The sequence below is a fragment of the Buteo buteo genome, chromosome 10 (assembly GCF_964188355.1).
Source record: "Buteo buteo chromosome 10, bButBut1.hap1.1, whole genome shotgun sequence".
Taxonomy (NCBI): Eukaryota; Metazoa; Chordata; class Aves; order Accipitriformes; family Accipitridae; genus Buteo; species Buteo buteo.
The window spans coordinates 41,892,308-41,920,241 of NC_134180.1; the positions used below are offsets into that span (position 1 = coordinate 41,892,308).

Genomic DNA, 27,934 nt, shown 5'->3' on the forward strand with positions numbered 1-27,934 from the left:
TGGGCTTTAGGGAATTCCGGGCATGGAAAATCCTGGAGGGAAGACGAGAAGGAAAGGAGCGAGGGGCTGGGAAAGGAAAAATTGAAATAGGAATCTGCCCTGGTGATTCTCCCCCCTGGCTTCGGCTGGGAATTCACTTTGCACCGCGAACCTTCAGTATCATATACCACGCCAAAGCCCTGCTGGGGTTCAGGAGGTGTAACTCTTCCCATCTTCTAATTTACTCTGTAGTTGATGAATTTTTAGGACCATGCTTATTTTACAGATTTGTCACCTCCAGACATCCCTTAGGATCTTGTTACTATCCTAAACTGGAAGCATTTTCTTTAGCAGCTATATGAGTGATTAACAGATTTTGGTAAAACATGTAAAATTTGATGATCGTAATCGGCCATTTTCAATAGGATTATGGCTCCAAACACCTTGGCAGGCCAGCAGACTACTGTGATTTTTACATTTACTTGTATAAGACCACAAACTTCTGGCCTCTTCATACCATCCTGCTTGAGGTAACACTCAGAAGTGACAGTTGCTGAGAATGCTGAAACTACGGCAGGCGTAAGACGGACCAGGACATCCAAGTAAAGGGGACTCAACTGAAGAATGGTTGGGAGAGTGGAAATTAGTATTCTGTAGGTTATTGCACTAGAAGAACTTAAAGAAAAGCCATCTCTGGGGGTATACAATACTGTACGGTGCCTAATGTTTATGTATTTTGAAAAGAACATGCACATGTGAAAAAAAAAATCTGTGAAGAATTTTGTTTTCCTATCATCTCTGGTTGCTTTAACGTTTCTATTGTAAGTCATCAGATACTTCTTGACCATACTTCCATTTTGTACCAGTTGGGTTTAAATCCATTACCACCTGCAGTCCTGGGATTCCAGTCCAAGGAGAGCACCACTGGCAGTTCGCCTGGAAGGTTTGGTCATGAAATCCTCAGTATGTGTGTCAGTTGTAAAAAATAGTCAGTTTTCTACTAAATTTCATATCCCAACCTCAGTGAGACACACAACCAGAAGAAAAACACAGCAATCTAAACAAAAGCAGAGCGTACTTTTAAGAATCGGGAAGGGTTGTCTAAAGATGATCTAGGATCACTTATGTTACGCTATGTACTTTGTCAAGACCTTAAAGAGAATCAAAGAGGGTGAAACTGAAAGGTTGTAAAAGAGAGGCCTATGGTGCCCAAGATCGTTCTCCTTCACGTTTGTTCCTAGATATCGTTTCCCAGACATAAAGGCTGAGGAGCTGCTTCCCAGCTCTCTGGCACGGTTAAAGAACAAGTCTTCCAGCTGCTCCCTTCCTTCTGCAAAACCAAACAAAACCCCAAACACTTAGATTCGTCGCCTGAATAAAAAGCTGGTCTTCCCACGTGTCAAGACTATGCTTTTCACCAGTAATACCCACTATTACATTTTCCCACTTCCCTTCACTGCTGTGACAGAGATGTAAGCACAACCTGTGTCACGAAGGGATGCATGTGAGCAGGGTAAAAAAAAAAAAGAATAAAGGAGCATCTGCTTCTGACAGCACCAGCCGGGGTAACACCAAGGCCGGGGCAGGCCCCTGTGCAGGGCTACCGCCGTTGCCACAGCGGCTGAGCACCGAGGAGCGCTGCCACGTCTCCTGAGGTACAGCTGCTCGTCCGGCCGCCTCTCCCAGAGAGCTCCGAGGTGGGCCGGAGCCCCGCGGCCCAGCTCCATCCATCTCCCCGCCCCCTCTCCACACACACTCCCGCCGAATCCCATCCCCGATCGCCAACCGCCACCCGAGGGCAGCCGCCGTCCCGCCGCGGGATGCGACTGCGCATGCGCAGACACCACACGCACAACACCCCCCCTCCCCCCCCCAACCGCCTCACCCCTCGCACGCATGCGCGCTGCCCGGCCTGCGCCGCCTTACGGGCGCGCGCGGGGGGCCGGAAGCCGCTCCGAAGGCGGAAGCGCGTGCGGGCCGGTTGTGTCCAGTAAGGAGCCGCGGGCTCGCGCCGGTTTAACGGCGGGAAGGGACGGGACCGGACCTGAGGGGACGGGGCGGGACGGGGCGTGAAGCGAAGCCGAGCCTGGGTGGTGTTAGCCCGCGGGTCCGGTGTACCGCTCCTCCCTTCCCCTCCGTCCCTTCCCCGGGGGTACGGGAGGCGGTTGTTGGGGCTGAGGGGAAGCGGGGGGGGTGGCCCGGAGCAAGGCGGGAGGGAGCGGAGGGCCGGGTCGGTGGGCGCTGGTAGGTGAGGGCAGCGCGGCTGGGGGAGGGCCCAGGGTGAAGTCCTGCTGCAGCAGCTGAGCCTCGTATCTCTCTCTGAGGAGGCTGGGGACAGAGGGGGGGGTGTGTGAGGAAAATTGAGGGATAAACACCTCTTCTGACGAGGAGTAGGGAGACAGTAGGCTTGTAGAACGTTCGTTTGTACTTCAGCAAATGAAATTCTTTGCGTTTTTGAGGAAGGAAAGGATGCTGTTGAGCTGTGTGCTGACATCTCTTTTAAAACAACGAGTTATACTAAGGGCCGTGCATCTATGACTGAGTTTCGTAAGCTTCCCTTTGGCAAGGAGCGGGTGGTTTGTATCGGTGCTATTCATCTGAATCTTCATGGTAGGCAGCGTGGAAGGATGTGTTTTTTTGGAGCTGTGATTTTCACCTTATGCTTATAGGTGGCATCTCCCTTGAGAGACCCTCTGGTGTTGCTCATCCAGAGGCAGAAGGTAAAATGTTTGACAGTTGCCAAACCAGCTCTGTCATCTCCTGAAAAGTCTTACTTGTTTAACGTTGTTACCCATGGGATCACAAAAACTAGAGAGCCATGCTTTAGAATCTAGTAAAAGCATGGTTTTTGTTTCGGGAGGTATGGAATAATTATTAAAGATGAAAAGAAAGTAGGAAAGAATATTTTAAGAAGCACTTTTGAGAGGAGAGGAAGAAGGTACTCCGTACCCCAGAAAATGACAGTTACTCCAAGCACAGGGAATGGCAGAAGTAAATGAGAGGAACAGTGATGGGGGAGTCTGTAGGTGAGACTGGCATTACATAAGAATTGAGAAGGTACCATTAAGTAATAATTGCTCTAACTGGAGGTAGAAAGGAAGGGCAGGTGTGAGTATTTTACAGAAGGGAAAGGCCTGGCCTGTGACACTTGATTTTGGACGTCATATAGGGCCCAGGTCTTACTGGACCCAAGTTTAGGAGGCACAAGAGTTCACTTCGGGTAAAATCACCTATAGAGTCGACCTCAGTATCTTTTATTTGGATAAATGTGCCTAGCCTGTGGTTTAGGCACAGGTGTACCATTGAAAGCATGCAAATATCAGTGTTCACATTTCTACCTATAGATGGTGATCTACTGCTGTCATAGATTTATATTGTTAAAGTAAGTTTGTGGGTTTTGTTTTTTTTTCCCCCCCTTGGTGGTGGTGTTGGGTCATACCTTTCTGTGAATAGCAAATAAATATGGATTTAGTTTGAGCAGAATAACTGAAACATGTCTTAGATGTTGCTTGTCTGTTACTAAAACAGGAATTCAGTACTGCTGCTGTGTTTTTTTTTTTGTTGTTGTTGCTTTTTTTTTGGCAGTGGCAAGTATATTAAAGTCACTTAAGTCGGATGATGCCCCTTCTGCAAGGAAAGTCTTTGGCAGTTGTACCCAGGCTCATCCACTCTTCTGTAATGTATCTGTTGCTGACTGGGGAGGGAATGGTGCTGCTGCTGCTGATTTGGCAGAAGTACAGCCTATGGATTTACTGCTGTCTCTCACTGTCAAGACTGGAGTAGTTTCTTCTTCAATTTTTTTCTAACTCAGGCTAAAATATTTTTGATTCTCTGGGTCAAAGTTTGCATATTCTATAGTTAGTGTTTTTTGCGTAGGGCAACATCATTACTTTCCTGTTTCTTGATTTCTGAGTTTGAGGAATGTGGCCTTTAACTTCGCAGATCTAGCAACATTTCTTATTGTTACTGGATCCTTAGTATGGTCAAGCAAGCTCGGTGGGAGATCAGTCCTCCTGCCTTTTTGGGTAGAAGAATGGAGAAGATCTCTTGAGCCTGGTAGGTTTCATCTGGTATATCCTCTAGGGATAGTGTGCTTATGCTTGGGAAGGGAGAGGTGGAATTTCAGGCCCCCTTTTGAATGTCGGGGAGACTGAAGTAAGATTCAGGTCAGGGATTTTTCATCATTAATGCCAGATGTTTACATTCCTACGTCGGCAGCATGCATTTAATTTTTTGATTATGTGCCGGCTCATGACTGTATTCCTGTGGAATTAGTTAGAACACATGATACAGAGTTTATGGTGGGCTCTGTGCTTCTATAGTGGCTGCAGGAGAACAGACAATAATATCTAGTCCAGCGATAAGACCTGCCAGTACATAGTTAAATTTTAAATAGTTTCTGAGTATGTTTAAACCAACAGAGAAGCCTATACCAGATCTACCTTTTGCATAATTTGGCTGTGGTGTTCTCAAGCAAGAAAATAAGTGGCATTAACTGTATACTGGGACATTTACTTACTTTTTAAAACTGTGAGCTTATGAACGATAGATTTTTTTTTCCCTAGTGAGCTATTAATCTAGGAATTTTTATAGACCTCTTTGAAGAGGTTTTTCTTGTTCAGTGGCAAATACTAGTTTGTAAGCTACTTAACAGACATGGCATAAGTATTTTGACTACCACTACAGTCTTCTCTACTGGTCTCTTGTAGAATTTTCTCTTGTCACTCACAGGTAGAACATGCTACATGTTTGTGTAACAAATTGTGTGGAGCCTATTAAGATGAAGCTTAAGTATGTATGTGTATGTACAACGTAGTGTTGATCTGGTATCTGAATTCTCTTAAGTGGTTTGAAATCTTTTACCCTTCTTGCTGCTGTTTTTATGCATTTTTGTCAGATACCTTTTCAGCTTCTAGCTCAGAAGTGGGAGAAATTGCTTCTGGGCAGCATTTGGCTTCATGGTTAGAAATTCTCTGGTACTGAAAACCCCTCCTGATCGTAGTGAGCTTCCAGATGCAAGACAGTAACAGAATGCTGCTGTGGGGGGAGAAAACTGGTACTATCAGTAGTACCATTAAATGCCTAAGGAACAAAAACATGGACAGTATTGTAGCAATGTTTATGGTGTTTTTTCAGGTACCTTTTGGCTTGTTACAAAGACCAGCTATGGAGAAGTGGAGCTTAATGACAATTACTGTTTTACTAGCACTTACTGTACGCTGGACTGTATCGCTTGGTTCTTATTCAGGTAATACATGTTCATGGTCTGTAAAACAACCACATGAAGGTGAATTATGGAGCTTGTGATAAATTAAAATAAACTTGCATGTAAAATCATGAATAGGAAGCAATGTGTTTTTTTCAAGTATTGTCGTATTTTCGTGCCTCTCTATTTCCTGAAGGTTCATAGAATACCTTGTTCTTCTTTTTCTGAAGTGTGCAATGATTAACGTCACAGCTGCTTGGAACAAAATGCTGAAAAAAAACCTACCACAACTTTTTTTTGGGTGTGGGGAGGAAGGGTGACTGTTAGTAATGTTTTAGGAGGAGCCAAAGAACAGCTGGCTGTTCACCCCTATGCCTTTGTTGTTTCAGTAGCTGCAGAATACTATTGCAGTCCAATTGTACATTTGTTTAATTTTGTCCTCTAAGTTCTATAACAGATATAGCCTTAATTTATATTTAGATAAAACTGTACTGGTGATAATGAAGACAGTGTAAAGGTGATGTGGAGTGAACGATTATGCTCTGCCTTGTAGCTATACTTCCGTCAGATTGTTTACAGCGTGAACTAGGGCTATATTCTTTTAATGGATGAGTTTTTCCCCTCCCCATCTCATAATGCTTGCAAAGAACTAGCAAGTTTTTTTTCTTCCAAACCTCTCAATGCCATTCCTACACTTAGCATAAGCTTGCACAAAGCTTGCTCTCTGCAAATTAAAGAAAAATAAAAAAAAATGAACCATTACTTCCCCATCAGCAAAAAGTATCACAAGCTCAGTCAAATTCAACTCTGGTTTTCTGTTAAGGCAATTGGGAGTCTCATCCCCTGAGTAGCTGGAGCTGTTCAAGTAGTATTCTAGTGATTTTAAACTGGTAACTCCTGGGTTTCATCTATTTGAAGGAATTTGCTTGAAGATAAGTTGCATGCATGCCTTCTTGCACAGTTGTTTTATTTTGAGTTTGCTTTCTGAAAGTGCCATTATGAGAGATCTGTTCTGTCGGTAACTGAGGCTCTTTTTTACCCACCTATAGGCAGGAAAACAAACACCCCGTCTTTTGCCACACAATACTAATTTTCTGTTGCGCTGCAAGTATTTACAATGACATTGCTAACTAGGTTTTTTAACGTTGATTTAATTTCATACCAGTCAAGATTCTGAAAGAGAGTCTTAAAATAATGCCTGAACTAAAATAACAGTCTTGTTTCCTACACAATGATCCTATAAATTCTTTTGGAATAGGAAAAGCTGAGTCTGGTCTGATCCAATCCAGCAAGTTATTAAAGCATGTGCTTAACTTTGAGCATTGGCTGGCTGAAAAAAAGACAAATCTGAATGTTAGGAAGAGCTGTCAAATGCATAAGTACACTGGAATTTTTTTTTTTCCTCTTTGACTTCCTTCAGATGTAATGAAACCTTTAATGACAGGAAGAAGAAAAAAAATTGGGCAGAGTAGTGTTTAAACTGACGTGGCTGTTTTGCTTTCACTGCTGCTCGATGCAATAAAGTTGAGCAAAGGATTAGAAGTAGTCATCCTTCTCTGAAGCAGACTCTGGTAGAAATGCTGATTCGGCATACTCTGAAACCGTGCGTGGCATGGATGGCCAGAAGCAAGGAGGTTAATTCTGCCCTCATTTACCGTATAGTCTTGGATCGCTGTATCATTTCCATTCTGTTGTTTCTTGCCATCTAGCATGCTTTTGGATCTGCCTCTGGAATTAGGGTCATGATGGTGAGAAAGCAGATAACTTATACCTAGTTTTGAAAGATTACCATTTACGATGACCTTAGATCAGTTGGTCTTGAAGAATTATTGAGGAAAAATTTGGCTTCATAGATTAAAGCATAATTTTTTTTAATGCATTGCCAAAGTCCTGCTAAATGAGTGGAAGCTAAATACCTATGTTGAAAGGCAGCTTCAAACACTTAAAAATGTCTGTTTCCAGGTAACAGTGAAACTGAATAAGTCCACCCTAAATTTAAAGTATTTGTGACCCTTTTAAAATAAAATCCTTCATTTTTATTAATTCTGAGTTCTGTTTGGCTGTATACTTGATTCTGGCTGTAGACGGAAGCTAAACATGCATTCTCAAACTAACTGATGTGTGATCAGTCTCTGTATTTGGCTTTTAGTAATCGAACCTTTGGATTAAGATCTCTTTTGATCATTCTGAAACCAATTAATTTCCTTTTTTTTTTTTGGGTAGGGGGAGAAGCTGAAATAAAATGTGTGTGTATATACACACAAACACAGAAAACACACACACGGATATACACACACTCTAAAATTTGGATAACACCTATTTTTGTATTTCAGTAATCCTATGACAGGTTCTTTGTTCCACTAGATTTATAGTTACAGAATGGACACTGATAAAACTCCTATTCTCCAGTGACCTCACTTATTTGGGAAACTTTTAGTTCAATGTGTCATATAGCGGAGGAAATCTACTCTTTCTACTACCCAGGAATAAATTAGTGGAAATAATCTGTTCTCTCCACTACCCAGGAATAAATAGTACATATCTGAGCTTGTGTGACTCCCACAGACATAGATCATGTGAAAAAAATATAGATGGCTTTCCTATATTTTAAAGAAACTCTTAAATCTCTGTCTGGCTAGTGTCAATATTTTACTGGAAGTTCTATCAGTCCAATTTCTGTTCTCAATAAGCACAGGTTAATAGAAGTAAATAAACTCTGTGATAAAGATGCTTAACATACTGCCATTATCAGAGTAAGGCTTACATTGAGGGAATTGTTTATGAGTAGATATCTGAAGTATTTGTATTGATAAAGCTTTTTTCTATGGAAAAAAAAAAATCTTAGTTTCCTGAGAGACTTATGTATGCATGTATAACAAGTGTCCTTTAACATAATTCATTTTGCAGAACTGCTACATAACAATCACTCAGTTGAAAAATGTGAGAGACAATTCCTATAAGCCAAAATGGAGCAGTTATTATTTAGAAAGCTTTGTAGAGTATAAGAAAAAATTCTTCTAAACCTATTCTGTGTACTGAATGGCCTGATTTAGTAAATAGCTCATCTTAACTCTTTATTAAGAATCATGGGGAAAGGGACAGATGCAGTATTCTTGCTAGTGTTGCAAAGCAGGCAGCAGAGGAAAGGGAGAGGAACTGGAGGACTTGCAGCAGGTCCTAATTGTAAGTAAATTTAAAAATAAGGCTGGTTGTTACTTTTAATAGCAAGGTACCACAATGTGGCTGAAACACAAATGAGAACGTTGTCAATTACTATATACTAAGGAAGTGTAGTATTTCACACAAAATCAGTGTAAGATGTCCATTATGTACATTTTCTTATTTCAGAGAAGGTGCCACATTTTTCATCTACACTTGGAAATGATTTTTTTTTTGTCATATGAGGAAGCAATTCTTCACAGTGGAATATCTTGATAAATGCTTATCGCAGAAATATCCAGAAAGCCAAAGGAACGCATAACTTTTTTTTTTTCCTCCCTGTTAGACTGCATAGCAGATGAGGTCTCTATTTTGCTCTCAAATATCATAGAGGAATGGAGAATAAAATTAGTAATATGTTAATATGCAAATACATATCTGGAGGAAGAGCAGTCTGCGTAAACCGAATAAATTCCTAAATACTCTTGTCATCTCTCTTTAGGTGCAGGAAAACCACCGATGTATGGAGACTATGAAGCTCAGAGACACTGGCAAGAAGTTACTTACAATTTACCCATCAGGCAGTGGTATGTAGTGCTATTGTAGTTCAGGTTACAAAGGGGTAAATGTAATGAAACTTTAGTTCGTATCTTACTTTAATATACTGTTAAGTTTAAGACCTCTGCAACGTCTACTATCTCTGAACTATTCTAAAACCCCTTTTGTAGTAATATAATATCACCCTGCTCTTAGATTGAGGTACCATTTTCTTCACAAGAAAGAAAAAAGCTAAAATTTGGAACTTTGACTTGCTAGCTATGAGCTTGTATAACAAAATGTTCTGACTGGTAGGTCTCTCTGTTGTGAAGCTCCAGCTTTGTTTTGAATTGACTGGAAAGATCAAGAAGCAATTTCTTTAGCAGGCTTTTATAAAAGATCATAGAGAAGCTTGTTTTCCTGGTTTAGAAAAAAATCAGTTCAGCTTCCTGAGTTCCAGTTCTCTAATGCATAAAAACTTTCATCATTATCAGCACCGACAAAGCCAAAACGAACCCTGCTTATCTCTCCTAAGCTAAAAGGCAGGGGCATGACAGTAAATGCAGAAACTTGGATTCTTGTGCTGGAGGCACCGGTTCTTTTTCACACCTGCAAGTTCATTGTTCACACCCATGTTCTTAATATAGATTTTAAAATGTAGGTGCCTGGAATCTAGATGTAAGAAGAGTTAATTTGTAGAGATCACTTAAAACAGTAGGAAAATTATTCCAAATACTTTATTTATTTTTAAATTATTCCTAATATTCCTTGGAGCTTGCATGGAATGGTAAAAATTATTTAGTCCATATATATGCTACAACACAAGTGGGTATACATTGGAACTCCAGGTCATTTTCCAACAGGGATAGTGGCATTCTGTTTGTCTGGTGTAATTTTTTTCCTCTGCTCTCTGTTGGGGAACAGACCGATACGACAGAATAGAATATTAATTCAATTGTAGTTCTGTAAATATACGTGGGGCCAATTTTGAAAGTATGGCACTTTGTGGAACTCTGCAGATGACTCTGTATTGTGTCTTCAGATCATCGTGTTGTATCTATATTATCATTTCTCTTCTACGTTTTTCTGGGATATCCAAACCCCTCATTGTATCAGAGTTGGGACAATGGAGAGCCAATGTAATAATAGAGTTGGCAGCTTTGATCCACTCTGCTACGCGGAACTATATGTACTTAAAATTAAGAGTTATAGCAGTTGTTACTTCTAGGCATTCCCAGGGGCCAGATGAAACTATATTGCAGGCTGGAATTAGCCTATGGGCTGCTAGCTGGGCATCTCAGTCTTGTTGTATTTGCTCTTCGTTTTATTTATGACAAAAGTGTTTTGCGTTGGATCTGCTTTGGGAATTGAATCTCTAATGCAGCGAAGTCATATTCAGTTTTGGGCGTTTGGAAGAGAACATCTTGGCTGACATGCAAGGCATTACATTCTAGAATACTAAGCTGTCTTTCTCCTCCCGTATTATAGAAATACGCAGTGTGAAAAGATGTTCTACTCTGGCATGTAAAAATAGTGTTCAAATTTGAGGATGAGATTCTAATCACTTACAGTGCTGCTGTTTGTTTAGTATTTAGAAAAGCTGTCTATGCAGCAAGCACACGTTTTTCTGTAAATTTGTCTAGGTAGATACAGAGAGCAGCTCTCTCGTGAGAGCATAGTCCTAGAAGATCTCTTGATCTTTTCACAGACTTAATTGTCACGTTTACTGTTAAACAGGCATGTATAGGTAATATAGCTCCATGTTCCATGCTTACTTTCTTTGATCCCAAACAAAGATATGTTAAAAAAAATAATGCTGCAGTAAACTACAGTATGATTTGTAGTTAGAGAAATCTCACACAAGGAAACTGAGCCAGAGGCCAGAATTTAAATATTTCTTTTCTTATATTATTCTTTAGAGCCTTGACATTATTTATTAAAGGCTACTTTAAGAACATACTTTCTTATTATACTGCTAATTAAAATTGTGAAGGGTTTTTTGCTAAACATTACTGGATATAGGCATTGTTTTTTCTGTTGCAACTATGGGTTTATGAAGGGTAAAATTGAAAACAAAAAATACAAAACTGGAAAGTTTACTACTGAGTTGCAGACTACTATGATCTGCGTGAAGAATCTGAACTGCCTTGGCATGAGCAATCTTGAATCATAGGATAAGAAGCAGAGATGCAACTCAAAGAAATATGATTTATCATCAGTTCGTAAGATACTTCAGGCAGCTCATAAAGAATTCAGGAAATATCATTTACTATAATAAATGTCAAAAATTGGCTGCATTTGAAGAGAGAAACGGGAAAAGCCAAGAGCTTGCCCCTTGGCAGTTAGAGTAGACTAGTCATTCGGTTTCACTGTGAGCTGTAAAGGGCCTGATGCCTTACTTCAGCAACTTCTGTTTTCCTTGGGTAAAACCTTCTGTTTCTCATTTGGAAGAGGTGACTTAATTTTCACTGCTGCTAGCCTTCCATAGAAATACCAACACAACATAATTACAAATGGGAAAATCCTTTTCCTTTCTCTCACGTGGTCCACCTGAGTTTTGAGGCAGAAGTAGGTAAAGTGGTTGTGACTGACATCTGATTGAGGTTCATGACCTTGTCTTGGTTATTCAGGAGATGTTACTCTGATAACTTGGTGTTGCCTTCTAAAGAACTTTTTAGCCCCCTGACTCCTATGTTCATGCTGACAGAATTGCCTAGGTGCACCTGCTGTGGCATGGTTTTCTTTCAGACCTATGCTGCTTTTTGTTTGTCTGTGTAATATCTTTATGCTACCCTTCCCCACTTCTGTTCAGTTACTTTCCAGCAGTGTAACTTCTGACAGATGTTTTTTCAGAATTTTCACATTAAGGTCTGTTGAGCAGAAGCAGTTCACAACTTGCTACATTACAGTCTAAGAGTAGCAGATAAAGTTTAACTATTCAGAAGTCATTGTCGCATATTAAATATGCTGTCCAAGTCTGGGAAGGAAGGAATCTAGGATTAATATACGGAAAAATCACTAGTGAATTCAATTTCTTTTGAAATTTCCTTTTAACTGCATTTGTTTTATTTCCTTTTTGGCAAATTGACTGCTGTCTTCTGGAATAATTGACATGGATGAAAAAATGTAGGTTTGGTTTGTAGGTGGAGGTGAGGACCTGCAAAGCCTACCACATAAATCTAGAGCTACAGTAGGTTTGTACAACTATTTTTGTGCAGGCTTTGTCTCTGGATTTTTGTCAAAGTCTGTTCACGTCAAGGACTTTCCCTCTCCAGGTAAGTAAGCTTTAGCAGCTTTTAAAAATCTGTTTTGCAAACACCAGTGAGTATACTCTGAAGCACTTTTGCTTTTGTTTTGTTGCTTGAGATTTTTTTTGTGTGAAGTAAAATAAAGCAGATAGCTAGAGAAGTTGCTAACTTCTATATTGGATTTTAAATACATTGATAAAAATATTTGGTTTAATAGTCAGCCTTTTCTCTGGGCTGAAACAAAGCTGGAAATGTAGATCCTTCTTTAAATTTTTTTTATTTTTTTTTTTTTTTTAGGTACTTCAATACAAGTGATAACAACCTACTGTACTGGGGCCTTGATTATCCACCTCTTACTGCCTATCACAGTTTTGTGTGTGCTTACATGTAAGTTCTTTATTTTAAATAATTCTGTGGAGAATACAAAACACCAAATTTACCTTTTTTTTTTTTTCTTCCCCCTTCTTTTCTTTTTGTCTTTGTCTCCTGGGGAGAGAAACTAGTAGCTAAAAACTACCAATCTGGGCAGCTGATGAAATGGAAAGTATTGTTTGCTACTTTAAAGCTGGGGAAATAGATTTTATGTGTATCCCTATTGCTTAAAACTAATACTGCTATTTTTCTGTCTTGTAATTATTGCAAGGAGGACTGAAGGGTTACATTTTTCTTTTTGCCAGGTCTGGAAATTTTAGCAGATTTAGGTATGACTTAGATATTTAGCTTTCCACATAAGCCACTGTTGGATCAGTGATGCACAGAGAAAAGTGCTGTAGGAATTGGGTGCATTGCATGGGAAAGCTTTCGTGTATTGAGAGCCCAAGTGACATTTGATGACTGGATATCATGTAAATAGAATTCTGTTATTGGAATACTTTTTCCACAAGGGCTTTACTGCTATTGGAATGAGACTTATGGAATAAGAATGTAGGTTAAAGTGCACAGGCACAGTTATGTGGGGCATCTATGTGAACTGTAAATGGTTTATATTTAATACTTAAGTATGAAAGGTATTTACAATTGTTTTTTTAAAAGTTGGTGGAACTAGACTGAAGGTGGTTTATCCTAATAAATATTGTATACCATATTTACTGTTGTAAAAGATTATTTTTTTTTAAATTGTGAAAGAGCAGCTAAAGTCTATAGTGTAAACTGATCTAGTGGTGAGGAAAATATTTCATTGATCACTATTGCTCTTTGAAATATTTCTTCTCATTCATCTTAATTCTTGGAATATGCTCCTGTGCATGTCATCTTTATTGCTGAAAGGAGTGTAAAGGGAAATGAGAACTGTCTACATTTTGATGTGTCTGTACTTTGTTTTACAGTGCAAAGTTAATAAATCCTGATTGGATTGCTCTGCACACATCTCGGGGGTATGAGAGTCAGCCACATAAGTTATTTATGCGTACAACAGGTAGGAAAATTATATTTCCTTAGGATGATCATACAGATTTGTCTTGCTTACTAATTTAGCATGTTTAATATCATGCAGCCTCTGTCTTCACCAGTTTATTCTCAGTTCTTTAACTTGGGTGGCTTTGCAGGTCCATTTATGAACCAAACTCCTGTGTTCTTCCCTCTTCTGCCATCATTTATGAAGCTGATAAACAGAAAATATGCAAACAAGTTTTCAACCGTGTTGATTCAGTAAAAACTCTAAAACAAAGCTACTTTTTTTTTTTTTGGTAGCATAGACCCATTTTTTAATTTAGAAAATAGTATTGTTGTTTTCCTTTCCATTCTGATAAATATTCTTTTCTTTTTCAGCTTAGCTTGGTTTTTATTGTAAAATTATTTTGTGTGTAGACTGGCATTCACTGACTTAACAGCCTCTTGAGGTCTCAGGGATCTTTAGTATGAGCTGTATACTTTATGTGAAAGGGAGAGGTATTTGATGTTTTTAAAGATGCTACTTTTTCAAACAGTCACCACTTTCTAGAGATAAACTACTGTTAACAAAAATGTAAAAATTTATTTTACCATTTTTATCCTAAATTTAATTTTCCTTCACTCACTCTTCTGACCACTTGATTATTTTGAACGGCTTCTACAAAAAAAAGGATAAAACAAATGCAGAAGAAAATTTGTAGATAACGTAATTCAGTAGCTGTGTCTGTAGGACAGCAAACAAGGTGGCCAGTGAGCTCTTGTTCTCTAAGTGATGGCAGATGCCATATTATCCTGTTGCTATTTTCTTTCATTTTAAATCTGTCTTTTGCTTTGCATAACACTAGAGTTCCACAAAATACTTCAATTGCAACAGCAGAATTTGTTGTTCATCAATAGCTTTTCTGTACTTCACAAACCTCTCAGTCTGGTCTCTAGTAATTGATTGAATTGGAAAAAAAAAAAATCACTAGAACTTAATTACCCTTGAAATGGTCTTTATTAATTTTGAAATCAACTCACTTGACAAACCACTGATGGATCTAGGAGAACTGATAAACACTTTTTAACAGTAGCCATTAGAAGAATGCATTAAAATAATTCAGAATGGTCAATGTCAGTTGTTGGTATTATACCTTTATTTTAAGTGTCAGTGTATTTGTTTTGCTAACCCCTTGGGTATATTTGTTTAATTGTGGCTTAAGCCTGCAAAACAATTCATCACTGAATAAGTGATATTTTCAAACATTTTCTTCCAAAGCCTGTGACTAAAAAGAGGCAAAGTATACTTTCCCTCTTGGAATAATTGGACATTTTCTGAAACCGGTTTATAGAGATAATCTGAGATTTTTCTCAGGCTCTTAAGACGACACTCAAGAAGAATTCACCTCGTGGTTTAAGCATGAGCAGGAGTTGACATAATTCTAGGCAGATGAACCTGCTGGTTCTATTTTCTTGCCGACCCTCTTACATATATTTGCTGTAGGCAGATGATCAAAGCCAAATAACTAGTTTTAGTCTATTTATCCACATCACTAGTAATTCACGCAGATACATTGGAGATTGTTATAATCTAGAGTTTCTTAATTATTTGTGTCTTCAGACTATCTGTTCCATCAAACCACTTGACTGCATCTAGTCATAGTTGATTTCTTTTGAGAATTAAGAATGCCTTCTCTCATTTCGGCATGTGAGGAACTAGAGTGTGCTCCCTTATTGACTGAGGCTGTGCCAGAAGCCAAAACAGCTGAACACATGGAAGCAGCAGCTTTTGGACATCAGAAATGATAGCGTTAGAAACATTAACAAGATCAAATTCTGTAGACCTATTTCTTTTTGTCCTTTGAAGTGGAACTACCCAGTTTATTCCATCGAAGGACTTTCTGATATTTTAATGTTTATTTGTCTATATTTTTTCCTCTTCTTTCCCCCCAAAATTGGAAAAAATTAGTTTTGGTGTAACTGCCAAACCCGAGCTGTCTTTAAAACTATGAAAAATGTACTGTAACGCAATGTAAGACAATAGAAAAGCACAGTCAGCTGAAACTATAGACACATGATTTCTGAACTTCAGTTGAATTGAATGACTAAAGTGAAGTTTTCAGTGAGGGTACAGATGCAAATCCCATATTCCAAAGGTAGGCAACTTGTCTCACTTCAGCACTGTGTAGTTGTTATCGTCTGAGGTTTTTTTACACCAAATACAACCAAGATGTGGAGTATTAAGAAGTTAAAACTCTAAGCAGAGTCCAAGATTCACAATCCAGATGAAAATACACAGCTTGGATAGCATTAAGATGAGGTATGTGGGAGGATTCTAATGTAAAGTTAATCTTTATTTTTCAGTGTTTGTTGCTGATTTGCTGGTCTATATTCCTGCAGTTATTTTATATTGTTTTTCCTTGAAAGAAACATCTACTAAAAAGAAGGCAAGTATCTGGTGTGTGTGTAAATTAAAAAACCAAAGAAAACACACTGTTAAAACAGGGTAGAAATGTAACAGTATGAGAGTTAATTAACCTATAGAACACCGTGATGGCTTCAATTGACATAAAACTGATGACAATCAGTGTATCTCATATTAAAGGCTTTTCAGTTAAAAAGATAAAAAAAAGCGATTAACTTATCTTACAGCAATTATTTCAATGCTTTCAATAACAACGTGCTCTGAAGTTTAGTAGCCATGAACTCCTGAATTATATTTCTTTCTGGATTTATTACTTGGGTAGTAAAAACAACATTTGTGCTGTGACATGGGGGAATCTAGGAACCGCTTTGTCTTGCACACTCCTTATGGTAGAACCAATACATTTTGGAATAATAAGTCTTCTGATTTTTGGAGTGGTGCCAAGGTTTAAGATGGGTGTGGGCGATCTTTCAGCTGGTTTGCAAAGGGCAGGCTGGTCTCTATTCAATATTTTCTTATTTATGGAAAATCTTTATCCTTTTTTATTCCTCAAAATATTACTGACAGAAGGTTATTTGTAGAGAATAAGATTCCTACACAGAGGATGCACCATGGAGGGGCAAATTTTTGTACTGGAGAAGCAGTACAAGCTCCTCTGTCTAAGGTCTAATAATTATTTTTGCCCCTCTTTTTCGATCCTTCTTTCCAGGTTTCCAGTGCTCTCTGCATACTGCTTTATCCAGGCCTCATTCTTATTGACCATGGACACTTCCAGTATCCTTGTTCTGCAGTGAAATGAATTTCCATTTACAAAGTAACACTGTTCTTTAGCACTTGTCTGTAGCTGTTACTTTTGTATACAAAGTCATCCAGGGGCTTCTGCCTACCCTAAAGCAGAGATATTAAGGAAAACTGCAAGTCTGAAATATATTGGAGGTAAATAGTTGGTATTGGGACAAATCAATCCAAACATGAATACCATTCTTTCTGTGCCTCAAGCTCATATTCCTGTCAGTCACTTTATTGCAGAAAACATCAATGGTACTATGACAGTGAAAAGAATGATGACTTGTGCTCCTGTGATTTGTACTTGGAGAGAGAATCACCTTATATCTTCTTGAGACGGCAGAGGAGTGCGTCAAGTGTAGTTGTGTAAAATGTTCAGTTCTATAAAATGTGCCGTTCTGTCTTGCTTTTAAAATTACTTGAAACTGGATTCACTTCGCTTGATGCCTAACCATTTAAAAGCGAGGCATCTAATATGAGTTAGGCCGTCTGAGCTAACTAGTCGATATTGGTGGCAGACACCTTCACAGGTGGGTCTTTTTAAATAAGATTTCTGGTTTTATACTTGTTTTGCACACCAACAAGCAAATGCTGTTAGTGACTCCTCCAGGCTGTGCTGATCAGTGCCGTTGAGCCAGAGGGACACAATGCTGGAGTTGTGATAAATGTAGGTATTTAAGTATTCCAAGGAGATAGGAATCTCAGCATCTACTACTAAATCAAGTTTTGACAATCAAATAGTTTACTAATTTGTGTTTTTCTTCCAAGAGTGTGCCTGGTGAACTTGGAGGATGATATAGCTTAGAAAGCAGATTTTGAGGGGAAAAAAACCCATAATGCTCTTGAATATTTGAATTACAGTTCAGGAATTCTGACATTCTATTTTTGGCCTGACTCTTTAAAGGTGTAGGTCATCTGGAGGCATCACTTACAAGAATGGGGATGGGAATGAACGCAATTCATCTTAGGTGAGAGAAGCTGGTGGTCAGAAGAAGGCACAGTGTTATGATTTTCTAGTATGTAAAAGATGTACAAAGAGGAAGGCAATAATCTGTTCCGTGTGTCTTATGTTGGATAGGGCAAAAAGTAACGGCCCTAAGTTACCATGGAAAAATCTTTTGAGCCTTAATTACAGCAAAATGCTGGAATAGGTTGTTGATGTTGAGGAATCTGCAGCATCAAGATCTTTAAGAAAAGGCTCAGCAAACCTCACGTCAGGGGTGACGTAGGTGTAGCAGAGGCTGTGTTGAAGCAGGCACATGGACTACATAGTCTCCTGTGTTCTATTCCAGCCCTGTGACTCTTACATGAGTAACTTCACTTTCTGTGACCAGCTCCCAAGAAGTCAATAGATTTACTTAACCTTTACTGCTGCTGCACGTCTCTGCAAGATCAGAGCCCTTTGGTATAACAATTTTTTGATGTGAAATTGGTGAGATCTCAAATCTACATGGTGATTTTGAGTGGGCTGAAAACAAGGTAGACAATCTGAATGTGATGTGTTGTCACAGCTATTTGTACTGACAAAGAGAAAACAAAATATTGTGAAATTTCTGACAAGTACGTCTTATTGGTTTTTCTCATTGTGGAAAGATAAGGTAAAAGACAAAGCTAATATTTTATTGCAATTTAATAGTAAGTGTAGCTTAGTCTTTTCAAACTCTGCTGAGCTTGGGAACCTCTTCTCAAAGTCATAAGGAAGTAACATTGCTTTTAGTAACTATTATTCATTGTTCGTACAGTATTAGCAGCTAAGGGAACTGGTCATGGATGAGGGTGTGTTGTGAGTGAAATATAGTCACAAAAACCTCAGGAGTCCTTGAACTAAATAATATATAATTTAAATACTGATGTATTTGAATATTCTGCACATGTCTTTTGGGAGGAGAGGCTCTTGAAAGCTTTATCCTTAATCAGGTAAATAAAAAAAATAATAAAAAAAGTTTACCCTGATGCATCTTACAGAGTACGGTCACAAAAAGCTTGGTTGACTGAATGTATGTTACATGTATAATTGACACACACATACACACACTATTTGTCCTTATACTTGCCTGTGCAAGCTTTGAATCAAGCCTTGGAAATATATTACACTTTAAATAGAACTAAAATTATTTCTGTCTGTGAACAACATAGTCACAACTGGCAATGTGTTTTTAAAACTAACTTGGAAAAATGTATTTTGCATGCTATTTTATGCTTGTCCCTCAGGGCATTCATTACTGACTTCCAGTACTAATATGCGTATCTTGTCCTTGACATAAAAAACCATATACAACTCAGTGAGCCTTGGATTTGCCTTGTGGGGTGTACTTTATTTGTCTTATGACTGGGACCTTTTGGGGTCAGTGGCATTTTGCTTGGCCTTAAATTATAAGCAGATGGAACTCTACCATTCTCTGCCCTTTTTTTGCTATTTACTTGGAAAGTGCTTCAAGAAGGGACTGAAAGGAAAGGGGTAAGTGACTTTAGACCGTTCTATCTTTCTCAAGAATACACCTGGGCAGCCTGGCATTGAGAATGTGATTCTTTTTATTTGTATGTGGGCATTTCTGAATTAATTTCTAGCGGAGGATACTTACCTTGTTGTAATGTATTCCTCTCCTACAAAATAAGTATTTCTTGTTGAGATCTACATTATGTATTTCCACTGAACAAATAGCAAAATCTGTTAAGGTGTCTTTTCTTAACACTCTTCATTCTGTAAGCTAAATTCAATATGGGCTGCAGTGGGCAACCAGATTAGATTGACAGCAGTGGCTCTGTGGTTCTCATGGAGTTGTTCTCACTAATCTGGGGATGATGAACTTTTTCTGTGGTACTGGTAGCTCTTTCTGTTTAGATTTGCTACCTTCAGTTCTGTAACCCTTTTTTAAAAAAGGTTTATGCTGTAAATAAACTAAGAACTGACTTTTGTTACCAGTAGCTGGATTTATCTTTTCTGATGTAAGCTTTTCTCTTGATTGCAGATTAGTATTGTTAACTAAAATAGCAGGGACAGTGGTGGTTTCCTTTGCTGTCTGCTGGCTCCCATTCTGTACCGACATGGAACAAATCATGCAAGTACTCAGAAGACTCTTTCCCATTGACCGAGGCTTGTTTGAGGCATGCATGTTTTCTTCTCCCCCACCCTGCTGTAAATGTTCTGTATTCTTAGATCCCTTGAGAAACCTTCATTGTGACCTTTAGGGATTTCATGTGGGAGACACACCACAGAACTAGTAATTTGAGATGGCTTCTTCAGCAGTCATTTCTTGCCAGTTATTTAATCCAGTATTTAACCCCAGCTCAGCTGGCATCTTCCAGGATATTATATGAGTAGACAACACTTATCCCATCATCAAACCCATACTTCAATCCATACATTTTTCCATTGAAATAGATTCCATAGTAATTGACAGTGTCAGAAGATGTAACCTTAAAAGTTACCAGCTTCGGTCTCTGTCTCTGATTCAGCTCAGCTTTTTTCAACAGGATTCATTATTTAATAAAAAAATTTCAGAATAGTGTTTTGGGTGCAGTCTAGAACTCCCTTTGTGACCCACCTTATATTTTCAGTGCAAGTTTCCACAATATTTTCCGAAAGTTTTAGGCCAGTCCTGCTTTTACTTTTCCTCAGGCTACGGCCATTTGCATGCTGCAAGGTGCTGAGTACCACAGCCTTAATCCAGTAAAGCAATTACTCATTTACCTAGCGCTAATGCCACAGAAATAAAAGAAGGGGTACTCATGTCCCAAGTGACAGTGAGTTGCTGCTGTTGTTTTGCCTAATTAGGGCATGAGTCTTATTAGACTTTTAAAAGCAGATTCTCAACTTCCAAGTTTAACCAATAAAATGAAGCTTCGAATTTCCATGTTTTGATGTCACAGGGATTTAAGCAAATGCTTACATAGTTTGATTCATCTTATATTTTCTTTTAATCTTCTTTAGAAATAAATAATATCACAACTGGCACTTTTTTCTTCAAAAGTTAATGCTGATGTACGAAAGGCAGCATTTTATTTAGGCAGTGGTACAAAGTGTTCTCAGTGTATTCTCTGCTAGTTTATTTAAAAAAAAACAAAACCAAACAAATCCCCCACAAAAGACCTTTCCACCCGCCCCCCAAAAAACCCAATGACCTTATTCCTTGGGAATTATCTGGAATTTATAAATAAATAGTTTCGGCCACCACACTTTTTATTCAGTACCAAGTTTAAAAATAAAATCTGTAAATGACAATAACCAATGAGTCTGAAAGAGCCTGAGGATTTTAGTCTAATATTAGCCCAAATATTTTCTGAGTTGATCAGGGGAGTGACTTTCTGGATGCTAATCTAGATAAAATGAGAAATTGTCCACGTAAGCAATGCGCAGTAAATTTATACTGGGGTGCGTGTAACAGGTTCTTTGAATTGGTTCCCATTTACAGAAGCAGTAACAAATGCTGATGGTTGTAAAATCGTATTGGCTATTAAGTAGGCGTCCTGTGTGTTTGCTGGTGCTGCCAAACCCTCTGTTCACTTGTAATCCTCAGCAGATTTGAAGTGCATATTCTGTATTGCTAGTGAGCATATGAGGAAGATGGCTCAGTTGTTGGTGCTAGTAGCTTTCTTGCTGTTATGTCTACACAGCTGTGATTCAAGCAGCTGTTTAGGGATGAGTTTCATGAGCATGATAGCTGTAGTTACAAATTTAATTTTGAAAGTGATCCTAGCACAACTGCTAATGTCTTTAGACTTCTTGATTTATTAGAGGTTAACTCTGTCACTGCTAGCAAGCAGTAAGCACAGCTAAATACATTCAGGTATGTAATGAAATGTGACAGTATACAGAATGTCTTCACATTTGAAAAAAGATTCATATATGCCAGTGTTTAGGCAGGGACAGGATAGTTTCAGAGCCTTATTTTCACAAAATGTGTGATCTCGTGAGTTAAGAAGTAGTCTCTTGTGCTGAAGAATTTATCAGTTATTTTAGAACATGCTTTAATTGAGTCTCTTGAAACTTTCCATTTTTGAAGATCAGAATAATTTAAAGTGTATCTAAGAATATGATGTATATCTGCAAGTGTCTTCTTGCAGTGTCATGGTAAAAACCCAACAATCCCCCAACCTCCCAAGCCCCATTGTAGTCACAAACATAAGTTTAAATGAATATAATTATCACTAATTACCTCCCCCCCCCCCCCTCTTCTTCCAGGATAAAGTAGCCAATATTTGGTGCAGTCTAAGTGTCCTTATAAAGATAAAGAATATAGTATCACCTCAAACTCAGCTAAAACTCAGGTAAGACAACTGAAGTGCTTAAGTAGTTTATCTGCATTATTTGTTTTGCAAAATGAGTAATTTTTGTCAAAGAATTATGAGAAGTGGTGTTTAAAATCTTGGAAAAAAGTTTTCTTTCCTATACTGTACTTTTCTCCCAGGTGATAAGGACTTCCCCAAGTACTGGAATATTTATGACTGAAAAATTTTCTGCTTGTTTATATCGTGATGTAAACTACTTGGTTGGTTAAAACTGAGTTAAAAAGTGCATGCTTTCCTCTTCAAAGAATTACCTCTTAGAAGTCAGAGTTCACAGTTCTGCTTTTTGACTAAGTGAAGAATTCAAGTCTAGGTGTAGTCTGAAATATTAATGGAAATGCTTTATTCCTTTTTCAGAAGCATTTATGTCAGTGAAGACCGTTCACTGCTCTTTTCTTGTGATTGAGTCTTCTTGAGTGATTTTTGTACTTCTGAAAATTACAACTGAATTCCTAATTTAATGTAGTTTTCAAAAGTGATTATATGGTATCACAGATGCAGTTACTCATGTATTAAAACTGTTTTTCTTATAAAATTCTATAGTTTTGCTATAACATTCCTGAGCCTGCTTCCTACTTGTATAAAACTAACTGTCCAGCCTTCTCTCCGAGGATTTAAATTTGCTTTGGTAAGTGTATGTTTTTAATTGCTCCTTGTTTTATATCCACCACTGAGCACTGGTGTGCGGCCAACAGTTCTACTTACAGTTGCTGCAATGTGCGGAAGTGCATGTACTGTTAAATGCCATCTTGTTTCTGCTGAAGAGATTGGTTAAAAAGTGTTTTGCTATCACATGTCCAGGGAGGTGTGACGTGTCTTTTAAATCCAGACTTTTTCCCTTAGCCTCGATTTTCTTTATTTAGTGCTGTATTTTTATTAACTTCCTCTGAAGAGTCTTCAGAAGATTCCATACACGTTAAAGCCTCATGTAGAGTTGGAATTTCTCCTCCTCTTCTTTTTTAGCTTCCAAAGTATTAGTTTTTCTTACTGCATTGGCTGCAAAATCCAATAAAAATGTCCCGAGATGGACATTGTAAACTCATTAGCGGTTGAAAAGAAAATGATAATGATACTATTTTCCCAAATGTTTGCTTTTTCTTAGTCATATTATTGAATTTAAGCACAGTAAGATGACTTACGTGCAAAAATCAGTTTTCCTTGAAATCAAACTTATATGGAGCTGGTCCTAAGGTTTCAAGAGTTACAAGATAATTTCTATTTTTAATTATGTGTGAGTAATGTTTGAGAGTTTATCGCAACATTGCCTAAAACTAACATTTATCCTAAGAATTGGTTTATGTTTTACAGCGTGTTTTTATTTGGTAGGAAAAAAAGACAGTTTGTTTACTTTGCTGTATTGGCTGTTCATGATGATGAGCAAAATTTTATGTCAAAAAGGTGGGTAGTTGTCACCATGACTGAACTTTTCCAGTGCTTCTGTGCGTGAATATTGTGTTTACTTGGTGGAGATACTCTTGTCAGTAAAGCTAAGCGAGGGCTCTTCACATCAAGTGCTTTCTGAGTAATTCTGGGTAAACTTTCAAACAATGTATTTTTTAGTATGTATAGGTGGTTACAGAAGCAGCTCTGTGTACTTGTAAATTGCACTGGAGTAAATGTAGCAGTTAATTAGAAAAATCAGATCATTTAGCTCATACATTCATGTAAAGTCTATGGCGGCAGAGAAACGAAAACAGTGCTTTGCATTGCAGTCACGTATACTAATAGATCTCTGATTTCCTTTTCTAAGGTTAGTTGTGCATTGTCATTTTTCCTGTTCTCCTTTCAAGTACATGAAAAATCTATTCTTCTAGTGTCAGTGTAAGTAAATTATTTTTCCGTGGACTTATTTTGATCTTCTTTTCCTGATCTTGTTATTCATGCTCCTTTCTCACTTAAAATGTATCTGATGTTAAAAACTCTACACATTTGCTTTTCTGAATAACTTGTAAATGAAAGTCTACAGAGACCAGCCACGCTGGTCTCTCCTGCTTCGCTCGTCTCCAGACTGCGTTTCCTGGAGTACGGCGTGGCACAGAACAGAGCTGTTTGCCCAGGGATAGAATGGCTGTGGGGTTGGTTAAGGCGGTGCTGCCGTAGACAGCAGAGACACGTACTTAGCTGCCCAGCAAGGCTGGAGCACGGTTGCAAGTTGAACTGGGCGATCCATACCTCACTAACGGCGATGGTAAAGGGGCCCTCTCTCCCTTTGTCACTAAGGTATGTTTTTCCCATCCACTGCCCCAAAGGAGGTGAGGGCAGCAGGGACAGTCAGCAGCTTTGCTGTTTTGCGTGGATGTCCTACGTGTACCTGAAAGTAATGTTTGATAAAGGAAGCTTTGGAGAGGCAGCCCGCTTAACGCTTCTCGTTCACGCCTGACAGGAGGGCTAAACTGGTGGTCAGAGAACTCCTGTTGTCTCTGTAGGCAGTTGTCTAGAGGCTGCAGTGCGGGTGCTCCTCAAAGCCAACGAGCGGCCTTGCACAGAGCTGGCTGGCAGTGCGCGCCCGTGGTACACGCTGTAGGGGTTCTGCTGAGTGACTCTCTGCTGCAGACCCCCACGTGGGGCAGAGTATTTGCACATTGGGGTTCAGTGGGGCGCTGGGGGGAGCAGGGTGCCCTAGTAGAGGATGCAGCGCTTTGGGCGCTGCCTGTTCCTGGATTTTCTGAGCCTGTGCTGGTGGGTGAGGAGTAGGGCTCTGCCCTACCTGCCAGGGGAGTGGGAGTGCAGCATCCATATGAAAGGTTGAGGATGAAGGGCTGTCACTTCAGTGTTTGCACATCTGTTTTTCCTCTTTTCATTCTAGCCCAGTCTGCTTAATCATAAATGAAATCCCTTTTATGGCTACGTGGTTTTTACTTGTATCAACTTTCAGGTGAGTTGGACACTATTAACGTTATTTTAAAACTGCATTCTTCCCCGATTCTAGGAAGTATAAATGTATTCTTTTTACTCTTCTTTTTACATTCTTTGAAATATAACTCAGAATGAATACTCACTTCTGCGGGTAATTCTGTTTTAACAGTATGTTGCCTCTTCTACTGAAAGACGGCCTGCTGCTGGCCTACACTGTGACAATGCTGGCATTCCTGTCAGTCTGCGTGGCTTCCTTTTCCATATTTGAGAAGACTTCGGCAGAGGACCTGCAGCTGAAGCCATTCTCCCTTTCCCTGAAGGGATATGTTTCTTGGGTTAAGTCATTTCCCAAGATTGTCAGGAGTCTGGTAAGCAATTTTGATTCCTATAATTCTTACTTGCAGCTCTTCATGGTACGGAAGTACTTGCATAAACCAGTTTTATGTCCATAACTGTGCATAAAGCCCCAAACAGGGAAAGCCACACTATGTCAGTGTAGAGGTGTGCTATAATTTCTTTTTCTGCAATGTCATCTATGTATAGATTGAAGAATACAGAGTACCCAAGTAACAAAAGTTACAGCTTACTTGTTTGAGGTGTTAAATCGCCATTAGCTAATACATCTTTCCTTATCTTACAGTTTCTTCTTTCCGTAACCCTGATGGGCATCCTGTCTCTAATGAGTGCTGCAGTGCATCCTCCACAGAGGTTACCCGATTTATTCCCTGTATCTGTGTCTGTTATTTCTTGCTTACACTTTTTATTATTTTTGGTGTATTTTAATGTTGTTATACTCTGGGACTCAAAGAATACTAGAAGTCAGAAGAAAATCAGTTAATCAGCCTGTGAAGATCAAGGACTAAACTGTGAAAGGACAGAGGATTTTCAGTGAACGGTGTCTGGCGTTGCAGGTAAACCTGTTTGTGATGTAATACAATTCCTGTAACCTAATGAAAATCAGGAAACACTTTATGCATATTTAAATACAAAATAATCAAAGACTGTTTTAAAGCAGAAGTGTTATGAAGAGCACTTGGAAATGTGATTTGGTGTGTTTTCTTCAGAAGTGTAATACTTTTGTTACCATTTGTAAAATTAGAATACATAATAAAGGACCAAATTTTGAATTAATGCTAAAATACCCCAGCTGTATTAGCAAAACAGCAAACTGTTTTGTTAGCATGAAGTTTACATGTTTCCCAGCGTAAAAAGCATAAGCAAGTGAAGTCGTGCAGGTGAAGTAGAAACTCCTGACTGGTAGCTCTTGTCTTGCTGAATTGTTTTAGGACATAAACTCCCTTGTGTAGTCAGTGACTGTCCTCCATCGTCGTTTCATATAACACACTGCAGTTCATCCAGGCGGTTGCCTGAGGCTGTGCATTGGTGTGAGGTGCTGCCCGGATGCTGTCATCTAAGCAGCTAATGTTCTTCAGCTAATATTGTAGGGGAGAAAACTCAGCCTTCCAGCAGTGTCACTGCCTGGAGACCCATGTGCTCAGCCACAAGATGGACCCCAGTTCTGTAGCGCATCAGGATGGTGGTTCTGTAGCAGCTTCAGTTCACCCACAGGGTTTTGGTTTTCTTGTATTATGTGCTATTTTCCACAAAACCAATACTTTCAGAATGCTGAAGAATACCATAAGCCCCAGAGACGCACCCAAGTTAGTGCTGGGCAGAGTAGTAGAGGCTTGGAAGTGACATTTGGAAGGGGGAAGGTCTCGTATGTGCAGCAGGTTGTAGTACGTTTCTTCCTTGGCTGTAGGTCAGCAGCTATGATTTGGTTTTAACACTGTTGTAGTCTTCTGACTCTCAACAACTGTTTCTAATGGGACTGGAAAGCCAAAAGACCTTGGTTCTGCTGAAATAAAAGCTGAGGTACTGCAGTGCAGTTTGAAAGCAGGTACGAAACTCTTCAGGAAAAAAAACCCAGAGCAAACAAAAAAACCCCACAGTAAAAACCACCCCTTATTGCATAGTAATTTGCAGATGTAAACTGAACTAAACTCTGCAATTTCTCCCTCTGCACAGTACAGCCTCCAATGCCAATAGTTCAGAGAGTACAAATTGATTGAATAATTATATATGTAACAAAGCATGTAGTAAGAAAATAAATCATAAACCAATTCAGGGTAGTATAGTTTAATTAGGAGTCAGTCTATCCTTTTTCTTCATTCTGCTCTGACACTATATATAAATAAAACAAAAAGCAAACCCATCCTTGTTTAAGGCTTCTCCCCTGACCTCACTGCGCTCTGTCACATACCAGCCTGTCATTGACATTAGCACATTCTGGGGCTGTCTCTGCAGCATCGGTTGTGAGTGTGTGAATCAGCTGTTCTGGGAACTTCCAACTGTGTCAGTTATGAATACTGTAAATGAAGTGTCTACAAGCTGAGTGTATGTATTCAGTTTTTCCAGCTTTATTTGTTGTGGAAAAAGTAATTGCAGCCAACATTATACCTATGGCAGCTAAGACAAAATAAAAAAGGTGCTCTTGAAGTAGTGATTGTAATGTTATTGGGGTGAGTACAGTTCAGCAATTTACCTACACTGTAACAGTTCACTATCAAGCAACAAAACTTCAATATTTTTACAAGTATTTAGAATTTTTCTGAGGGTGTAACTCTAATTGCGGCATGCAAGAGCTCTGCCCACAGCATGGCCTTTCTTTTCAGAAGCGTAGGGCGAGTGGCATTGATGTGTATCAGGACGCCTAAATAGGAATCTTTGTTTCCAGAGGCTGCGAAAGCTAAAAACCACAGCATTCCCTCCAACCACAGCTGGGTGAAAGACTGCCAAATGTTCAGGCAGCTTGAAATAATGAAATAATGTGTGAAATGCCAAATTAAGATGGAAGGAAGCAGAACGACTTCAGGTTCTAGTTAGCCTGGTCTCTTGTGTTCATCACGGGATCCCGGTGCGATCCTTCCCCCCATATAAAAACATTAGTTTTGAGTGTATCTCTTTTCTTTGTCCTTGAGATGGCCTCCAGGGGTGATAAAGTGAGAGTCATACGATCCACCTTGTGTGGAACTGGAAATGGTTCTTAACAGAACCAGCTGTTTCTGAAAGGCAGAAGCCTAG

At 39.0% G+C, this 27,934-nt stretch overlaps 1 protein-coding gene across 1 annotated transcript; it reads left to right on the forward strand.

Moving 5' to 3' along the window:
* The first annotated feature begins 1,901 nt into the window (after window positions 1-1,901).
* On the forward strand, window positions 1,902-27,748 carry ALG6 (ALG6 alpha-1,3-glucosyltransferase). Its single transcript, XM_075037289.1, has 15 exons — window positions 1,902-1,969; window positions 5,116-5,227; window positions 8,847-8,931; window positions 12,427-12,516; window positions 13,455-13,543; window positions 15,862-15,944; window positions 16,632-16,696; window positions 18,981-19,166; window positions 19,678-19,813; window positions 21,891-21,976; window positions 22,538-22,622; window positions 23,745-23,815; window positions 24,801-24,869; window positions 25,020-25,218; window positions 25,491-27,748. Exons 2-15 carry the CDS (start codon window positions 5,146-5,148, stop codon window positions 25,686-25,688), a joined length of 1,524 nt encoding a protein of 507 aa, XP_074893390.1. The 5' UTR covers window positions 1,902-1,969; window positions 5,116-5,145; the 3' UTR covers window positions 25,689-27,748.
* The last annotated feature ends 186 nt before the right edge of the window (window positions 27,749-27,934 follow it).